Raw genomic sequence first — 19422 nt, 5'->3', positions numbered from 1 at the left:
CATCTGTGGCGGAATTTTTCTAAAAATATTTTTCCATTTTTCCTTTCCATTTTTTTTTGTGGAAATTGAGACTGAATCGCACCCTTTTTTCTCGTTTATTTTTTCATGGAAATAGGGTCTAAGGCTAAGATGGTCAAATAACGCAGATATGCATCGGCGTTGCGACCGACGCAGCTGCGTTACCGGTTTTCCTCGATGCACACCTACGTCTTTTTAACGCTGAGTTCAAAAGACGCTACGTGGACATCGGCCCTAAGATGCGCTTTGCGTTTAATGATTCAATCATTAAATTTAATTGATTTGTATTTTTACACCGCTATTGTTATTCACCAAAAGTTTTTCGTGTAAAAAAAACCACGTGGTTCGAGAGCAACACCCCCCTCCCCCCATGTGGCTTATCGTGGTCATTTTCCAAACCCCCCCTCCCCCCCTATATGACCACGTGGTTTCTGGACGGCCCCTAGTTGATAAATAAATCAGTACCAAATTTTCAAAACGACTTATCTTCTTTTGTAAACAAAGATTCAAACGTCGATTTGACGAATCCGATAGCACTCCCACGCAAACCAGCACCACCAACAGATAGTAGAAGTCTTCATGATGGTGGTTTGCGAAGGAGTGCTACCAGGTTCGTCAAATCGACGTTTTAATCTTTATTTACAAAAGCAGATAAGTCGTTTTAAAAATTTGGTATTGAAATGTCCACAGCTCGCAGAAAATCTAAAGGACTTCGCTCCGAAAAAATACGAAGTAATTTTTGGATTGATTTACGTAAGAATTTCTGTAAATATTAAATCTTGAATTTCTGAAGGTTCTCCGCATAAATTCAATAAAAGTTCTCTGCACGAATATCCAAAACGATTGTCGCAGGGATTTCTGAAGGAATCTTCCATATATTCCTGAAAGCGTTTTTGCATAGATTCCCGGGAATTTCTGATAAAGCTGTTGTCAACGAAGCCGGCTGGATCACTTCCCACCCACAGTAATTCAGTGAGTAATTTGAGGACTGTTAAGTTTATTGAGAGGACACTTCCACATGAAGATATAAAACAGACAGATTCGTCAATTTTGATAGAGTTTGCTTTATCGTATATTATAATACACTGTCAATCAACTGTAATTTTTAAAAAGAGGTAAAACAGTTTAAATCCAACAATATGGCGCCTATTGTCAAAGCTTCTCGAATTTCGCGTAAACATAAGTTTCCCAACACATTTTTTATAATTTTAATATAATTCAAAATTTAAAGTTTGTAATAAAAAAATGTTATTCGGAATGTCAACAAAATCATCAAGAAGATCAGAAACAAACACACTGTCATTGATTTGTCGATATCCAGAAACATTAGAGCCTGTAGGAACCCGAAAACGGAATATAAACGGTTTTAGCTATTGAAAATCCAAACAATTGAAATTGTTATAAATATCGAAAATTTCTGAGTTAGAATTGTTTCTTATCTAGAAGGTCAGATAATATATTCAACGAAACAAAACAGATTTCTTAAAAGATTGATGGTTTAAAAAACATCGACAATACAATGTGTCCTCTTTATAAACTGAACAGTCCTTACACAGAAATATTGAATTTTCGCAGGGATCTCGGAAGATTTTTTGCATATATTATTGGAGATTTGTGCTGAAATTTTTTTGTTTAAATTTCCGAAATTCTTCTTCAAAAGTTTTTGAAGAGTTTAAGCAATTATGTCAAATTTGGCCTGAATATTTTTTATGTACATAAAGTTCGGACATCAAAAATCCCACCGACAATAACTTTTATCCCGCATACTTACATGATACTTGATGGGCTACAGCTCCTCATGAGCCTACGCCGAATCACTGGTTCTCTACTAAGTATTATTCTCGCTTGATGCTCTTCCGGCATACGAACAACGTGTCAAGCCTACCGTGGTCTGCCGTGTTGTATAAGCATAACAATATCCAGTCCTTCCCACACCGGGTATAACCTGCCGCCAGATTCCTTTCTTCTGTTTACCGCCGAGTAATGTCCTCAGCACCTTACGCTCAAATACTCTGAAAGCTCTCCGATCAGACTTCTTTAATGTTCATGTTTCATGGCCGTATCAAACCCCTGAAGATTCAGAGTAGTATACAGCGCGAGTTTCGTCTTCGTGTACATACTGTGGATCCTGACCCCCAGAGGGGGGTCAGGGGGAGGGGTCTGAGGAACGGGAGGGATCTGAGGATGGTACTCAAGTATATAATAAAAAAATCTTATGTTTTTGCAAATATAATGAAGTACAATACGATCCAACCAAGTCTAATTCAAATTGAATTGCAATTCAATTCAGTTTAAAAATCCGATCAAAATCCAATCTATCTATATTCTAAATCCAATCCCAATCCAAATTTAATGCTAATCAGCTCTAAATCCAATATAAATCTAATACAAAACAACTCCAAATAGAATAAAAAATTCCTTAGATTTTGGCAATTACCATGGAGGAGTATCAAGCAATTTATTATGATTTGCTCAATCTAACGTATTTTTTTTTGCCTTTATTGTCGAGGCTTTCAGTCCGAGACTGGCTCATCTCGTAGAGTAACGTAAACTTATTTTTATCCATTTTCTAGAAATCAATTAATTTTGTACCTAGAGGGTCGCAAGCAATATACTTCCAAAACAGTTTTTGAACCTCTGGATTACGGGACGTAAGCTGATTACGAAGTCCGTAATAAACCCTGTAAGACGCGCGGCTACAAAGCAAGATCATGCTGAGGGTGGCTGGGTTCGATTCCCGGTGCCGGTCTAGGCAATTTTCGGATTGGAAATTGTCTCGACTTCCCTGGGCATAAAAGTATCATTGTGCTAGCCTCATGATATACGAATGCAAAAATAGTAACCTGGCTTAGAAACCTCGAAGTTAACCTTCCTAGTGCATTGGGGTCCATTTCGACCCAAGCACACCCAAAACACCGCTGTAACTTTGTAACGCAACGAGATAAAAATCTGAAAAATTCTGACTTTTCCTAACTTTCGGAAATTAACATTCCCTGAGAAAATCAGCTTCCAGCGACATCTAGGAGAGACGCCACAAAAAAAGTAACACATTGTGCATTGGGGTCCTTTTGGACCTAAGATTTCATCACGATCACAAAAACTCAAATTTCAACCGATTTTCGATCTTTAGGCACCAAACGAAAGCTGTAGGTTCCAATAACAATGATTCATCCAAATTGTCCACTCTAGTCCCCGGGGAACCTGTGCTAAAGAGGTACTGTTTGAGCTTCTCAATTTGGCACCAAATTTTCGAGTTTCGTGTTATGAAACATAAAATTGCTTGCAAATATGTGCTCTGATGATCCCAACTGTATTTGCTATATTGTATATGCCATTTCTGGGCAAATTTATCCCTCGAGCGGTCATCGGAAAGCCCTCTGGAAGATCCGGAACATCCGTAAAATGGCCAATTCCAAAAGTTCATCCTAGAGTTTCGCGATTTTTTTAAAACCATTCATTCTGGAAAATTGTGGGTGCTATCAATAGGTAAAGTCTTCTGTGACCCCCAAATATCCCAGAAACGGTCCTCCGGAAGATCCGGAACACCGGTAAAAGTGGCCAATTCTAAAAGTTAATCCTAGAGCTCCGAGATTTTTTTTCGTAACCATTCATTCTGGCAAATTGTGGGCGCAATCAATAGTTAAAGCCTTCTGTGACCTACAAATGTCCCAAAAACGGTCCTCCGGAAAATCCAGAACATCCGTAAAATGGCCAATTCCAAAAGTTCATCCTAGAGTTTCGCGATTTTTTTAAAACCATTCATTCTGGCAAATTGTGGGTGCTATCAATGGGTAAAAACGCTTATAAGACCGGTAGTTCTTTAAGGACACGAGACCTGGACGATGCTCGTGGAGGACCAACGCGCACTTGGAGTTTTCGAAAGGAAAGTGTTGCGTACCATCTATGGTGGGGTGCAGATGGCGGACGGTACGTGGAGGAGGCGAATGAACCACGAGTTGCATCAGCTGTTAGGAGAACCTTCCATCGTTCACACTGCGAAAATCGGAAGACTGCGGTGGGCCGGGCACGTAGCCAGAATGTCGGACAGTAATCCGGTGAAAATGGTTCTCGACAACGATCCGACGGGAACAAGAAGGCGAGGTGCACAGCGGGCAAGGTGGATCGATCAGGTGGAGGACGACTTGCGGACCCTCCGCAGACTGCGTGGTTGGCGAAGTGCAGCCATGGACCGAGCTGAATGGAGAAGTCTTTTATGTGCAGCACAGGCCACTCCGGCCTTAGTCTGATGATAAATAAAATCAATGGGTAAAATCTTCTGTGACCCTCAAATATTCCAGAAACGGTCCTCCGGACGATCCGGAACACCGGTAAAAGTGTCCATTTCTAAAAGTTAATCCTAGAGCTCCGCGATTTTTTCGTAATCATTCATTCTGGTAAATTGTGGGTGCAATCAATAGGTAAAGTCTTCTTTGACCCCCAAATATCCCAGAAACGGTCCTCCGGAAAATCCGGAACATCCGTAAAATGGCCAATTCCAAAAGCTCGTTCCAGAGCTTCGCGATTTTTTGATAACCATTCATTCTGGCAAATTGTAGGTGCAACAAACAGTTAATGTCTTCTATGACCACAAAATATCTCAGAAACGGTCCTCCGGAAGATCCCGAACATCCGTAAAAGTGGCCAATTCTAAAAGTTAATCCCAAAGCTTTTCGATTTTTTCGTAATTATTCATTCTGGCAAATTGTGGGTGCAATCAATAGTAAATGTCTTCTGTGACCTTCAAATACCCCAGAAATAGTTCTTTGAAAGATCCGGAACATACGTGGAATGGCCAGTTCCAAAAGTTCATCCCAGAGCTTCGTGATTTTTTCGTAAGCATCCATTCTGGAACATTGTGGGGGCAATCAATAGTGAAAGTCTTCAGTGACCCATAAATGGTCAGGATTCTGCCAAAACACACCAAGCGCCAACAAAAAATCACCAATTTTTCTGCCCAAGCTTTCGTTTAGTGGATTTCAAATATCCCCCAACCCCATAGCTGAGGATATTATACATCAAATATACTGCCGCTAACCGCAAGTCGAGCACATCTGTATATGGAGCCCCATATACATATGTGCGCGACTTGCGGTTAGCGGCAGTATACGTATGAATTGATTTGAAATGATACCCGTTTTCTTTGTGCGAACAAAATATTACAAGTCAGTCAAAAAGACGCTTGGTGCGGTTTGGCTGAACCCCGACCAAATGTCCCAGAAACGGCCCTTCGGTAGATCTGGAACATCCGTAAAAATGGCTAATACCAAAAGTTCGTTCCAGAGCTTTGTATTTTTTTCATAATAATATATTCTGGCAAATTATGGATCAACCGTCTAAGACGAGTTTAGTACTCTCCATTTAATTCCAATTATTTCGATATCTTTGCAGATACGTATTTCGACCACAACTGTGTGGTCGTCTTCAGTGTCTCGTACTTGACTCGACTCGTATCTGCAAAGATATCGAAATAATTGGTGGAATCAAATGGAGAGTACTAAGATGATGTTAAGTGTTCAGTCTGTGCGACCTATGGTCGAAGACGGTGATTCTGTCTTTTTTTATAAACTCGTTTTAGACGGTTGAATACATTCCACTAAAAAGAGCCCTCCTTAGCCGTACGGTAAGATGCGCGACTACAAAGCAAGACCATGCTGAGGGTGGCTGGGTTCGATTCCCGGTGCCGGTCTAGACAATTTTTGGATTGGAAATTGTCTCGACTTCCCTGGGCATAAAAGTATCATCGTGTTAGCCTCATGATATACGAATGCAGAAATGGTAACTTGGCTTAGAAACCTCGCAGTTAATAACTGTGGAAGTGCTTAATGAACACTAAGCTGCGAGGCGGCAATGTCCCAGTGGGGGATGTAATGCCAATGAAGAAGAAGAAGAAAAAGAGCTTAAAATTTTTTTTTTTTCTGGAAATTATGGATGCAATCAAGAATGAAAATCTTCTGTGACCTATATTCAGAAACTACGAAGGTAGTGTTACTGTTACAGCTTGTGTCTGACAGGTGTTTCAAAAAATTGATTTGATTTTTTTTTCGAAGGCACTGGCCCAAGGCCAAAAAAACTTGGTGGTCATATGGCTACACAGGTCGTCGGTTCAATCCCAAGTCCGTTCCGTTCTCCTCATTGTATCTTTCGCGTTCCCTATACCACTTATCATGTTATAGCAATCGCTAGAACTGGAAATGAAGTCCATACTGTTTCCATCTTTTGCAATAAAACCTTCATCTAACTATTCTAACATTCCTTTTCGATTCCTATAAATAGTCAATTCATACCTATCACATTGGCAATCCGTTAACCAAAACGAACTTCTGTCACAGAACCTAACCTCCAAATTCAAAGAAAAATCCGCATAAATTGCTCGTAGCAAGTACAGAGGTATACTCAGCTTGCGGTGGGCGAATGGCTGCATCGCCATTTCCTATCCATCCCCGATGACCGTAAGGACGTGGCCGGCGTCGTAATTGACCTTTCAAAAATTTAGAGCTCTAAAACTATGCATATTGAAGTTGGGAAGCAACTATTTTGCTTCCCACTTAAATCCCACTCAAACTTAAATCACCGAAATCTCAACTTCAATTCACCGAAATCTCAACAGCACAATTGTTTGGTTGGAATTTTCTGCGATTTTTCCTTTATTCAACTGTCAACACCACCGAAAATCTGTAAAATTATTCACCGAACAGTTCTGCTGTTGAGATTTTGGTGAAATTTCATAGAAATCTGCGATTTATTTTATGTGTGCTGGTTCCCTGTGCAATTACGATTGTTCTGGGAACTACGAAATGTACGGTCATCCAGCTCAAAAAACAAACACTGAATCAAGGTGCCAGGGAAGATATATTTCCATCGTTCAAATGTAGGCTGCACTATTTGAGGTAGGGAAAGATGATTTTATCTCTAAGAGCACTTTTCGACTGGAACAATGAACTAAAAACCTTCATTTTACCTTTCATTCAACCAGAAACCTTCATTTTAAGAAAAATCCTTGAGTAATTCAATTATAGATTTGCAGTAATTCGATTTAAAGACTTGCTGTTTCCGTACGATTTCCATTTGCAGAAGGTACACTCTGCTCTGATACTTTTTGATACAATACGAATGACTTTCTTCTCCATATTTTAGGAATTTATCTTTACCTTTTTTAAACTCTTGGAATATATAAGAAGCCGTAGGAAAATATCTGACCGACTTTAGCAAGTTGCAACTTTTATTTATACTTTAATTAAATCTTACGATAAATAAACAAAACACTTTCGCAAACCAAAATAACATGCCCTTTTCCCACCACGTATCATGCGCCTCCATCATGTTACGTGTTTGTTCTCCACCTATTCCACCATACGCCCTCTGTCCTTCCTCCCAAAACAATCCTGGATCAGGCTAGTTTACTACCCTGGATAAAAACCTTTCCACGTCCCGTTCTCAGCATCTATCTGGTCCACTGGTCCTCGTGGATCCAGTACCAGCGAATTCTCATTTTATAATAAACCCTAAATGATAGAAAACCCGCTCGCCACCCTTCCTCAGTCACCGCTCTTCGACCTGTCCTACGTTTGTCAACCGAAAGCAACCGAACTTTGGGGCGATGTCTATCCATACGACGACAACGGATAGCCTGCCTGGTGGCCTGCCTCGGGATTCATTTTCCGCCTGAGCCTTTATTGCTATATAGTTTTGCCGCCATTTCCACTCCACCTCCTGTTCTCATTTCCCGGTTCGAAGCGTTTGCATCACGGTCCGCGCCGCTATACGGTGACTATATGCTCTTACACTGTAACCACTCCGGTTTGGTGTCGCATTTTTTGGTCGAACGAATTCGGGAACGATGTGTAGCAAAGTGCAGAATTCAGCGAAAGCAAGGTACATACAGTTGGGACGTGGGCCGATCGCCCACCCCCACCCTCAGAAATATGTGTGGTGCTGTAGTCGTTTTTTGGAAGATTATTCTTCATGGTACCACCTTCCAACTGAAGCACAATCAAGGTTTTAAATTAGAGTTCTTGAAGACAAATCCATCAGTACTGATTAACAGAAAACACTTTCTTCCCCTGTCTGCCCCCACCCACCCCACAAAATTTCGTTGCTAAATTTAATTATTTGAAGGGGAAACTCAAATTCTTGGTAAAATTCTAGAATATTGAATTTTGCCAGAAAACTATCTTTACTTTGCAAAAACCAAAAGAACAAAGACGAAATTGATATTAGTTTCGGGCGTATTAAACACAGACACAATTCATCTGTATGAAGCACTTACTGGGAGTTGGAACGTTGAACACGACTCTGCCGTAATCTGAAAAGTGACGTATATGTCATTTTCCAAAATGGTGTTAACAAATAGTATTCAAAATCACTTCAACATAAAATGAAAAACATGCATGTTGTAATTTGGCGTATACGTAACTTTTTCAGATTACGGCAGGATTAAAATCAATCATCGTAGGTTTCTCGTCTTTTGAATAAAATTGCGTTTCCTAATTTCGCTTTTCAATTCTTCTCTCTTTGCAGTTGCCCTCGAAGAGGAGCGAAATAGTCCTAATAGCACTGGAAGCGGGAACGATCGAGGCGAACAGCTGAATCCAAAGCAACGGCACCAGATGAAGCACCGCGAATTGTTCCTGTCCCGCCAAGTGGAAACCCTACCTGCCACCCAGATCCGAGGCAAATGCTCGGTGACGTTGCTCAACGAGGAAGAATCGCTGCTCAGCTATCTGAACAAAGACGTGAGTAGTAGTAAAGGATCGATTTCCAAATAGGTCGACAATCGACAATCAAACATCTTTGAGCATTCCGTACCGTTAGCATCTGTGGAACACGTGATGATTGATTGTTTTAATCTTTTAGGATACCTTCTTTTACTGCCTAGTATTTGATCCAACGCAGAAAACGTTGCTGGCGGACAAGGGCGAAATTCGAGTGGGGAGTCGGTACCAGACGGAGGTGCAGGCCATGCTTAAAGATGGCGAAAAGTACGAGCGAAATCTCGAAGACATGGAATCGCTGGTGTGGACGCCGCGGCATTCTCTCAGCGATAAAAAGATCGATCAGTTTCTGGTGGTGTCTAGGTCCGTTGGCACGTTTGCGCGGGCGCTAGATTGCACTAGCTCAGTTAAGCAACCGTCCCTGCACATGTCGGCTGCGGCCGCTAGTCGTGATATTACCTTGGTATGGAACGCTAACACGTTTAGCTGTTGTAGGATGATTTTGATTAATCTTCATTTGATATTGATTTCCAGTTCCATGCAATGGATACCCTGCACAAACATAGCTACTCGATAGAAGCCGCCATGTGTTCGTTAGTGCCCTCTAGTGGGCCGGTGCTATGTCGAGACGAGATGGAGGAGTGGAGTGCTTCCGAGGCGAATCTCTTCGAGGATGCCCTAGAAAAGTACGGCAAAGACTTCAACGACATTCGAAACGACTTTGTGAGTAGTACCTATCAAGGAAGGGTTCCGACTGGTACGGTGTCCAGATCCTTCAACGCTCGCGAGATTTTTTTGTCGGATCGAACTAACCAATTTTACTTGCAGCTTCCATGGAAAACGCTCAAAAGCATAGTGGAGTACTATTACATGTGGAAAACGACGGACCGGTACGTGCAGCAGAAGCGGGTAAAAGCCGTCGAAGCCGAATCGAAGCTGAAACAGGTCTACATTCCGAACTACACCAAGCCCAGTCCGGCGCTGATCACGAACAACAATAAGAATATTTTGAACGGCAACTCGAATGGGAGTAGCGGCGTGGAGGTGCTCACGATTAGTAGTGGAAAGCCGTGCGAGTCCTGCTCGACGCTCGCGTCGCAACAGGTAAGATGAAAGCAAGGATTATTATGATTTTATTGGAAACTCACTCAATAAGGTCGTCGAATTTCATACAAGTGTCGGAATAGTAGTAGGTATTTCTTAATCAAAATTAGAAAAAAACGTGACAGGTAAAGTGTAGCCATTCCAGTTTTTCGTCCATATACAGTCAACTTTTTACAACGGTAGATACAGCAGAGAGATAATTTCACTCGATTTTGTTTTTACACGATTAACATTTTCTTAAATTTGGACATATCTTTAATGTTTATCGCATGCCTATTAATTATCATGTGATTTTTCTCTGAATTATTATTTAGGATTTTTTGAGCCAGTGGAGATATATCAGCTTCCACACTGATATTCTTCCCTCCCCCTTCATACGGGAGCTTGGCAGAAGGAAGGTCGTGCGATATGTGCCATCACAAATATTGCCCTCCGCTCGCTTTCAAATCGACTTCTATAAAAACATTCTTCATGCCTGCCGTATCCTAACGGAACTATCAATTCTATACTTTCGCCTCTAATGCTATCATGAACATGTACGTCCAAGTTTGGAAGATAATATTAGCATTTCCATATCGATATAAATATGTTAAAAAGACTTTGGTGGTAAATTGAAATCCCACAATCAAAATTACGAGCAAAAAAATCGTGTTAAAAACAGAATCCTGTGTACATCTGAATAGTATTAAATCCGTAAAAGCGGGAGAACCGGTAATCCGATTAATCAACAAACATTGTAAATCATAGTTACGTTTTGATTGATGCGAATCACAATTTCAGTTTTTCGCGATTTACTTAATTTTACTCGTGATTTTCGCATAAGGAAACAACGAACGTATCTGCTGAAGGAATGAAGAAAACCCACCCAGCCGTTTTTGAGTTATGCGGATACGAACTCCGACCATTTAGTTCTACTGTCTCTTTTCCCGAACTGAACTTAGTTGCAGCTCAAAAAGCTTGAAGCTTTCGCAAGTCAATGTTATTTTTACGATGGTCCTAATCTAAAGCAACGGCTCTCAATCTTTTCCTTGAGAGGTACTCCTTCGAACTTTTACATTCATTGTTGTGTACCCCCTTATAATAAGTTTTACTTATTAGAAATATGAAAAACGGACCTGAAACATTTCAATTCAAATTAGGTTTATCAAGCTTTATTTAAGACTTTTAGGAATTTCGGAGGCTTCCGAGCTTCTTGAAAGAAGGCTCCCGAGCCGTTTGCAACGAAGCTTATGAGTTTTTCGGAAAAAGGCATTCATGTCTCTCAAATATAGGCTTCCGAACCTTTAGATTCATGATTCTAATTCAGAAGCGTATTCTCACCATATGTTCGAGCCCAAGCAGGGTGGGTCGAAATCACAGTGGACTGTACGGAAATGTTCACGGGGGAGCACTTCACTACGGAGGCAATTTGCAAAGCGAGTTCGGAAATAACCGCATTGTCTTCGATAGGTAAAACGGAAATCTTGTTGATGGGACGACGAAAGGTAGTTCCTCCGGAACGCATGTCGACAGCTCGGACCAGGTCATCATTACCGGGATAAACCGCTGTAATGCGGCCCATTTTCCAATTAAAAGGAGGTTGATTCCTGTCATGGAGAAGCACAACCATACCCTCTTGATGTTCGGTTGAGTGCGAAGATTTTTCTTCCTGGGTTGCAAAGTGTTGAGGTATTCCCGACTCCAAGCACGCCAGAAATGTTCCCGCATGAGCTGGAGATGTTGCCATCGCGCTAAACGGTTGACTGCGACGTCTTCCAGAGAAGATTTGGCTACAGCAGTGAGCGGTCGTCCTATAAGATAGTGAGCCGGTGTGATCACCAGCGGGTCTGCAGGATCGTTTGAGATGGCAAATAGGGGTCGTGAGTTCAGCACAGCTTCAATTTCAATAAAAACGGTAGTTAGCTTCTCGAACGTCAACTTTACGTTGCCAACAATGCGCTTGAGGTGAGTCGCCAGAAAGGCATCGGTACTCAAGTCGGATACAGCTTCCAAGTGGACGGCCTTGATTCTCATATACACATAAACGGCCGCGTATGCTTTGATCTAGGCTGATCAAAGCATAGTCCACGCCGGTAACTGCAAACGGAGGCGAGGGTACGACTCTTGCAGCGGGTAGGTTAACCATCAACTGGCTGGTGCTGATCGGATTGACCCGAAAACATTTTTCGCACTATCAGGTAACCATTCGAATAGTAGATCGTGCGTTCAAAAGCCTGTATCGTTGTCGCATGGCGTTCATGAGTCCAGTTTGCCCGACGTGCAGCTGCTCGCATGCATTTGCCGAATCAAAAGGCGTATCACCGGATCCTTGTCCGGTAAGATGATCGGATGACGGATTTCGAAGGGTAATAAGGAGGAATCTAGACGTCTCCCTACACGCAATAAGCCATTAAAGTGAACCGGATGCAGATTGGCGAGTTTCTTGCACGGCTCGTTGGAAACCACACGTTTGACCTCGTCAAATGAACGTGTTGGATCACGTGTATGATAACATCAGTAGAACGACGTAACTAATCGACGGTCAAATATTTATTGGCTTCACGCCGCGACGGATGTTTCCGACATTTGGAAACAAATCGCAGCACATAACCCATGATGCGTTGAATTGTCCGGAAGTTGCTACAATTGTTAAAGAACGGGAACGGTTCATTGTTTACCGCCGGGCTGGAAATAACACCTTTGATCTCAGGTAACTGACCATCCGGAATGTGTTCGGCAGCGTCGATTTCGTAGACTACTCTGTGGAGATATTCAGGGCCGTTCCACCTTAAGCTGTTGTTTCTCAGGGAACCGGATGCAGATTGGCGAGTTTCTTGCACGGCTCGTTGGAAACCACACGTTTGACCTCGTCAAATGAACGTGTTGGATCACGTGTATGATAACATCAGTAGAACGACGTAACTAATCGACGGTCAAATATTTATTGGCTTCACGCCGCGACGGATGTTTCCGACATTTGGAAACAAATCGCAGCACATAACCCATGATGCGTTGAATTGTCCGGAAGTTGCTACAATTGTTAAAGAACGGGAACGGTTCATTGTTTACCGCCGGGCTGGAAATAACACCTTTGATCTCAGGTAACTGACCATCCGGAATGTGTTCGGCAGCGTCGATTTCGTAGACTACTCTGTGGAGATATTCAGGGCCGTTCCACCTTAAGCTGTTGTTTCTCAGGGTTTCGGGTAGCTGGCCTCGGGAGACGATGTCAGCAGGGTTTAGTAGAGATCGGATTACAGCGATCCGATTCCGCACGAATAACTGAAGCTGATTGAGCGGCTTTCTTATCCAGGCCAGAACAATTGTACTGTCACACCACAGTACAACTTCTTGGTATGCCATATTCAGGGCTGGCAATACCTTTCTTAACAGTCGAGTCAGCAACAGTGCGGCGCATAACTCTTTCCGTGGAATGGACAAATCATGCAGAGGTGCTAAATTGGATTTGCTTGTGAGGAGTCGCAGCTTCGCCGAACCATCGGCAAACAGGCTACGCAAATAAATACATGCGCCGTTCGCCACGGCGGATGCGTCGGAGAAGCCATGTATATCGTAAAAGATCACTTCGTCGAATGTTACGCATCTTGGGATGGCAATGTGATGTTTCATATGCAATAACGTTTTAAGTTCCAGCCATTCTTGCGTAATCACTTCGTCGACTGGATCGTCCCAGATGATATTGTGCTGCCACAATCGCTGGGCCAAAACCTTTGCCAATACAATAACCGGCGACATTAGCCCAAGAGGGTCGAAGAACTTGGCAATCTCCGAATACACCAGTCTTTTGGTTAACCACTTCCATCGGAGTCGAATGCTTTGCTATGGATAGCGTGTCAGCACCCGGGTTCCACAGCAAGCCCATCACCTATATGGTTTCGTTCACTTCCCTCATGTTCTTCTTCGGGGATGTGTTCGAGAAATTCAGATGAATTCGTATAACATTTGTGAATGGGGAAACCCCCTCGCTCGAGTAATTGCTTCAATTGTTGCTGAGCTTCAATGGCGTCTGCCACCGAATCAGCGCCGGACAGTACATCGTCCATATACGTTTCTTCCTTCACTATTCGAGAGGCGATTGGGAAAGCATCGCCGTCTTCTTCCACCAATTGTACCAAGCACCGTGTGGCCAAAAATGGGGCCGATGCTGTACCATAGGTTACGGTACACAGTTTCAGGATCCGGAGTGGCTGCGACGAGTGGGGTCTCCAAAAGGTTCTTAGAAACCGTCTATCTTGCTTCGCATGGAGTACCTGACGGTACATTTTCGAAACGTCTCCGGATAAGGCAATCTTGAACTTTCGGAAGCGTAAAACTATGAAATGCAGATCCTTTTGTACTACGGGCCCAATGTGCAGTACTTCATTTAGGGATAATTGGGATGGTGATGACTTCACACTAGCATCGAACACAACTCGACACTTCGTGCTCGAGCTTGATGGCCGTAACACGGCATGGTGCGGCAAACTTCGTTGCAGTGTCCAAGAGCTTCGTTCTCCCGGAGGAACTTTCATCTCGTCGGTACGTAGATAGGAAGTGAGCTTCACACTCGAGCTCTTCTGTTGAAAGCTTTGGGACGTCTGGCACCTCCTCGATTTGCCAAAACTGTTGCATCGATTTTTCGATGTTTTCTATGGAGGCATGATTGGATTGTTGGATGGAAACGTTGGCTATTTGTGGTTCAATTGAGAATATTGTTATGATTTGTTGAATGCTGTACTTTTTTTTTCTAGAACATTGTTAACCTCAAAAATTCGACCATGCAAAGTTATTCATTGTATACCAGTTTTTATAGGGTTAAATGACCTATTATCTAAAATTGAGTCATATTTTGTTCGTTTCAATAGATAGACCCGTAGTGTCTTTGACAAAGTTTTTCTGTACATTATTTCTGACAACTTTCCCAAAGACGCCATTTTGTTTCAACAAATTTTGAAAAAAATAAAATTTCTATCTCACTTTTAGGTGAATTAATAAAACATATTTTTTCTCAAATAATACCCCTTGATGTATGCAACATACTTGCTGAACATACTATGCCATTTAACACACGATTTCATACCGAAAAAGCTGACGATCACGTTTTTCGGGATTTCAACCACTGTGATGATTCCCTGTTCTTCGTTAGAAGCGAGCAGTTCGTTTTTTTTTGCTCTCATCTCGCGTGAAGTTTTCCTAGCGTTTTTCTTCAGTAGAAGTTTTTACACTAGGTTTTTTAAACGCGTTTTGTGCCCTGTGACTGGGAAGCAGCACACCCTGGCCGAGACCTCCGGTGTGTCTGTTAAAGGCACTTCCGGCTACGACAACCTGCCGGATCGCAAGTCGCAACTTCCAAAAGCTGCTACACCATCAGCAGCAGAAAGTGCGGCAATCGTTTTGCTACAGAAGCCCCCGTCCCCATCGTAGCAGCCAGTACGACGACGAAGCCTGCCTGCAGAGGAGTCGCCATCGACACCGGTACGCTACCTACCTACATAAGGCTGTTATTGTCGGTAAATATCTCGCCTCTTGTTTTCGGTCTCTCGCATCTTGTGAATTGGTAGTTGAATTGGCAAGTGGAACTGTGAACTGGTAGTGAATTGGCAAGTGGAACTGTGCCAAAGTTCATCAGATAAAAGTTATTTTTTTACCGTTCTTTTTTTATCGTTATATTTTTTTTTTCGTTATTATTTTTTTTTTCATTATATTTTTTTTTCTTCATATTTTTTTTCGTATATTTTTTTTTTCGTATATTTTTTTTTTCGTATATTTTTTTTTTTTGTTATATTTTTTTTTTTCGTTATATTTTTTTTTCGTTATATTTTTTTTTCGTTATATTTTTTTTTTTTCGTTATATATTTTTTTTCGTTATATTTTTTTTATCTTTTATTCATTATCCCGCTAACGTTTTTATCTTTATTTTATTTATCCGCCACTTTCTTATTTTTTCCCTCTTGTTGGAATAACCGCAATATTCTGCGTGCTCTTTGTTTCGATATTGGAATCATTTTATTTTTCGTTGCGGTGATCATTCTCCGCAATGGAAACTGATGACAAAGGCGGGGGTGATTCGCAATTCGTAATTTCTGACGATGATTACATTCCATCCCCGGAATACGAGAAATTTAATGTGCGAATCTTTCCACCACAAAGCGAACATAGCGCCGAAACCGGCTCAACTCCCGCTGAAACTGTTTTGCACAAACCGGTCAACAACTCTAATTCTCCTGGGACTTTTAACCTGCCTTCGCCTGATCCTATGGATACTAACCAGGCAAGTGGATCAACACCCCCGGCGACCCCCCGCCTAAAAGCGTACCCGCCCGGATCTAAGGGCCCATTTCTGGTTTTCTTTCGGCCCAAAGGTAAACCGCTAAACAAATTGCGAATCGAAAAAGATCTGGCAAAATCGTTTCAGGGCATTATTGAAGTGAATGCCCCAAGCCGTAATAAGTTACGAGTCACTGTAAGTGATCGTGAACAGGCCAACAGAATTGCTGCCTTCGAGCTCTTTCGATTGGAATATCACGTATACATCGCAAGCAGTGAAGTCGAGATTGCAGGAGTGGTCACCGAGCCGTTTCTAACATGTGCTGACATCAAGACTGGTACTGGGGGGTTTAAAAATCGAGCGGTCCCAATAGTTCAGATTCTTGATGTCAGACAAATGAATTACGTGTCAGAAGATGGCACCAAAAAACCGTCTGATTCGTATCGTGTGACTTTTTCTGGTTCTGCCCTTCCTGACCACCTTGTTCTAGGGAAACTTCGATTACCAGTGCGCCTCTATATACCGACCGTAATGCACTGTAAAAAGTGTCAGCAGATTGGTCACACAGAGACCTATACTGCTGCAATAAACCTCGGTGTAGCAAATGCGGTGAGCAGCATGCCGAGGGTCTCTGCAGTAAACAACCGAAGTGTACCTGCTGTGGCGAAGCTCCGCATGAAATCACTGCGTGTGCTCGGTATATAGAGAGGGAGAAACATCAAATCCGCTCAATAAAACAGCGGTCGAGGCGATCCTATGCAGAGATGCTGAAGACCATTGCCCCAGCCGCTGTTCCATCAACCCGATCTATCGCCAGCTCAAATGTCTTCTCTTCCCTGCCCTTAGATGATCAAGGCTCAGACTCTGGGGACGGTGAAGAATATACTGTCATCGAAACAGGGACAAAAAGAAAGCGAGCAAGGTGCAGGCCAAAACGCCAGCACGCTTTTCAAGATGTTCCTGTCGTTGAACAGAGTACTCGACCCTCCCCTGGAAAATTAGCAAGTGGTGGGAAACCCCAAAAAGTTTCTCCTATGGGGTTCAAGTTTGCGGCTGGCAATTTCCCGCCACTTCCGGAAACATCTAAAACCCCAGCTGTTCCATTTTTTTGCCCAGAAAGCTTACATCAGCAACAAAATCATCAGGCGGTTCAACATAACCATGTTGAGGTACCCGATAAAATGACTCTTTCTGGGATTGTGGATTTCATCTTCAATACTCTAGAAATCTCTCCCGCAGTGAGAAACATTATCAACATGATAATCTCACTGGTGAAACCCTTATTGAAGCAATTGATTTCAAAATGGCCTGTTCTTGATTCAATCTTATCCCTCGATGGCTAATTTAACCAACGAAGTCGGGGATAAGGTCGTAGTCCTGCAGTGGAACTGTAGGAGTATTTTTAAAAATCTGGATCCGTTTAAGTTTTTAGTTCACAGCTCATGCTGTGACGCATTTGCTCTTAGTGAAACATGGCTTTCTCCAGACAAAGTTCTCTCTTTCCACGATTTCAACATTATTCGCCTAGATCGAGGAGATGGATATGGAGGGGTGCTCTTGGGGATCAACAAGCTCCACTCCTTTTACAGAATAGATCTTCCCTCGATGACAGGCACTGAGGTAGTCGCATGTCATGTCACCATACGAGGAAAAAGCCTCAGCATAGCTTCTGTGTATATACCGCCGAATGCTTCTATGCGACGCAGAGATCTTAACGAAATCTGCTCCGCTATGCCTGAGCCACGGTTGATTCTAGGAGACTTTAACTCACACGGTACGGCCTGGGGGGAACTTACCGATGACAACCGTTCTTCGTTGATTTACGACATGTGCGACTACTTCAATATGACATATTTAAATAACGGAGAAGCAACACGTGTGGCACCTTCAGGACTCGAAAGTAGAATTGACCTCTCAATCTGTTCGATTTCACTAACATTGGATTGTACGTGGAAAGTAATTCAAGATCCCCATGGTAGTGATCACTTGCCTATCGAAATCTCAATCACCAATGGATCGTATCAGTCTCGCCAGATTGACGTTGCGTACGACCTCACGAAACACATTGACTGGGAAGATACACCGAGGCGATCATCGTCGGTGAGCATTCGATCGATATTCTTCCTCCGCTGGAAGAATACCAGTTTCTCTCCGGGCTAATCCTAGACAGCGCAGTTCAATCACAGCGTCGATCTATACCGGGATCTCAAATACGTCGCCGTCCGCCTTCTCCTCTTTGGTGGGATGAAGAGTGTACTAAAGTCTATCGGGAAAAGTCCAACGCGTTCAAGGACTATCGAAAGCGTGGTACTCGAGATAATTACGATCGTTATGCCTCTCTTGAACGTAAGTTTAAGAGTCTTGCGAATGCTAAGAAACGCGGTTATTGGCGCCATTTTATTGATGGTCTTTCGCGCGAAACGTCGATGAAAACACTTTGGGCCGTCGGGAGAAGAACGCGTCATCGATTAACGAAGATAGGGAAAGTTCCCCTCGATGGATCTTCGCTTTCGCCAAAAAAGTGTGTCCGGATTCCGTCAAAATTCAACGGTTCGCACGCGAAGCAACCTCCGGTCGACACGAGATGGACGCCCCATTTTCGATGGTTGATTTCTCATTTGCTCTCCTTTCATGTAATAATACCGCTCCAGGAATGGATAGAATTAAATTCAACTTGCTTAAAAACCTCCCAGACGTCGCGAAGAGGCGCATGCTGAATTTATTTAATCAATTCGTGGAAAGCAACATTGTTCCGGATGAATGGAGACAAGTGAGGGTGATCGCTATCAAAAAACCCGATAAACCCGCTTCGGATCATAACTCGTACCGTCCAATCGCGATGTTGTCGTGTATACGGAAGCTGTTAGAGAAGATGATTCTCAATCGGCTCGACCGATGGGTCGAATCAAATGGCTTTCTATCAGATACTCAATTTGGATTCCGCAGAGGCAAGGGAACGAACGACTGTCTTGCATTGCTTACTACAGAAATCCAACTGGCCTATTCTCAAAAAGAACAAATGGGTTCAGTTTTCTTGGATATTAAGGGGCTTTTGACTCCGTTTGCGTTGACGTCCTTTCAGACAAACTCCACGAGTGTGGGCTTTCACCAATACTAAACAACTATTTGTACAACTTGTTGTCTGAGAAACATATGATTTTTCTCATGGAAACTCAACAACTTCAAGAATTAGTTACATGGGTCTCCCCAGGGCTCATGTTTAAGTCCCCTTCTTTACAATTTTTATGTTAAAGACATCGATGGATGTCTTGTGGGAAATTGCTCGTTAAGACAGCTTGCGGATGACGCTGTTGTCTCCGTTACAGGAACAGGGGCGGGCGA

The 19422-nt window shown here is 42.7% G+C and overlaps 1 protein-coding gene across 5 annotated transcripts in view; it reads left to right on the top strand.

The window, feature by feature from the left end:
* The window catches only part of LOC134227052 (metastasis-associated protein MTA1), a 245591-nt gene that overhangs the window by 214734 nt on the left and 11435 nt on the right, over positions 1–19422 (top strand). For all 5 annotated transcript variants that reach the window (XM_062708294.1, XM_062708284.1, XM_062708266.1 and 2 more), the window contains exons 5-8: positions 8536–8750; positions 8872–9192; positions 9264–9452; positions 9558–9833. In XM_062708294.1, coding sequence (XP_062564278.1) covers positions 8536–8750; positions 8872–9192; positions 9264–9452; positions 9558–9833 — 1001 coding nt within the window. The remainder of the gene's footprint in view (positions 1–8535; positions 8751–8871; positions 9193–9263; positions 9453–9557; positions 9834–19422) is intronic.

This window comes from Armigeres subalbatus, chromosome 1 (assembly GCF_024139115.2).
Source record: "Armigeres subalbatus isolate Guangzhou_Male chromosome 1, GZ_Asu_2, whole genome shotgun sequence".
Taxonomy (NCBI): domain Eukaryota; kingdom Metazoa; phylum Arthropoda; class Insecta; order Diptera; family Culicidae; genus Armigeres; species Armigeres subalbatus.
The sequence above is the reverse complement of the archived record's forward strand: the minus strand, read 5'-3'. Positions and strand labels throughout refer to the sequence as shown.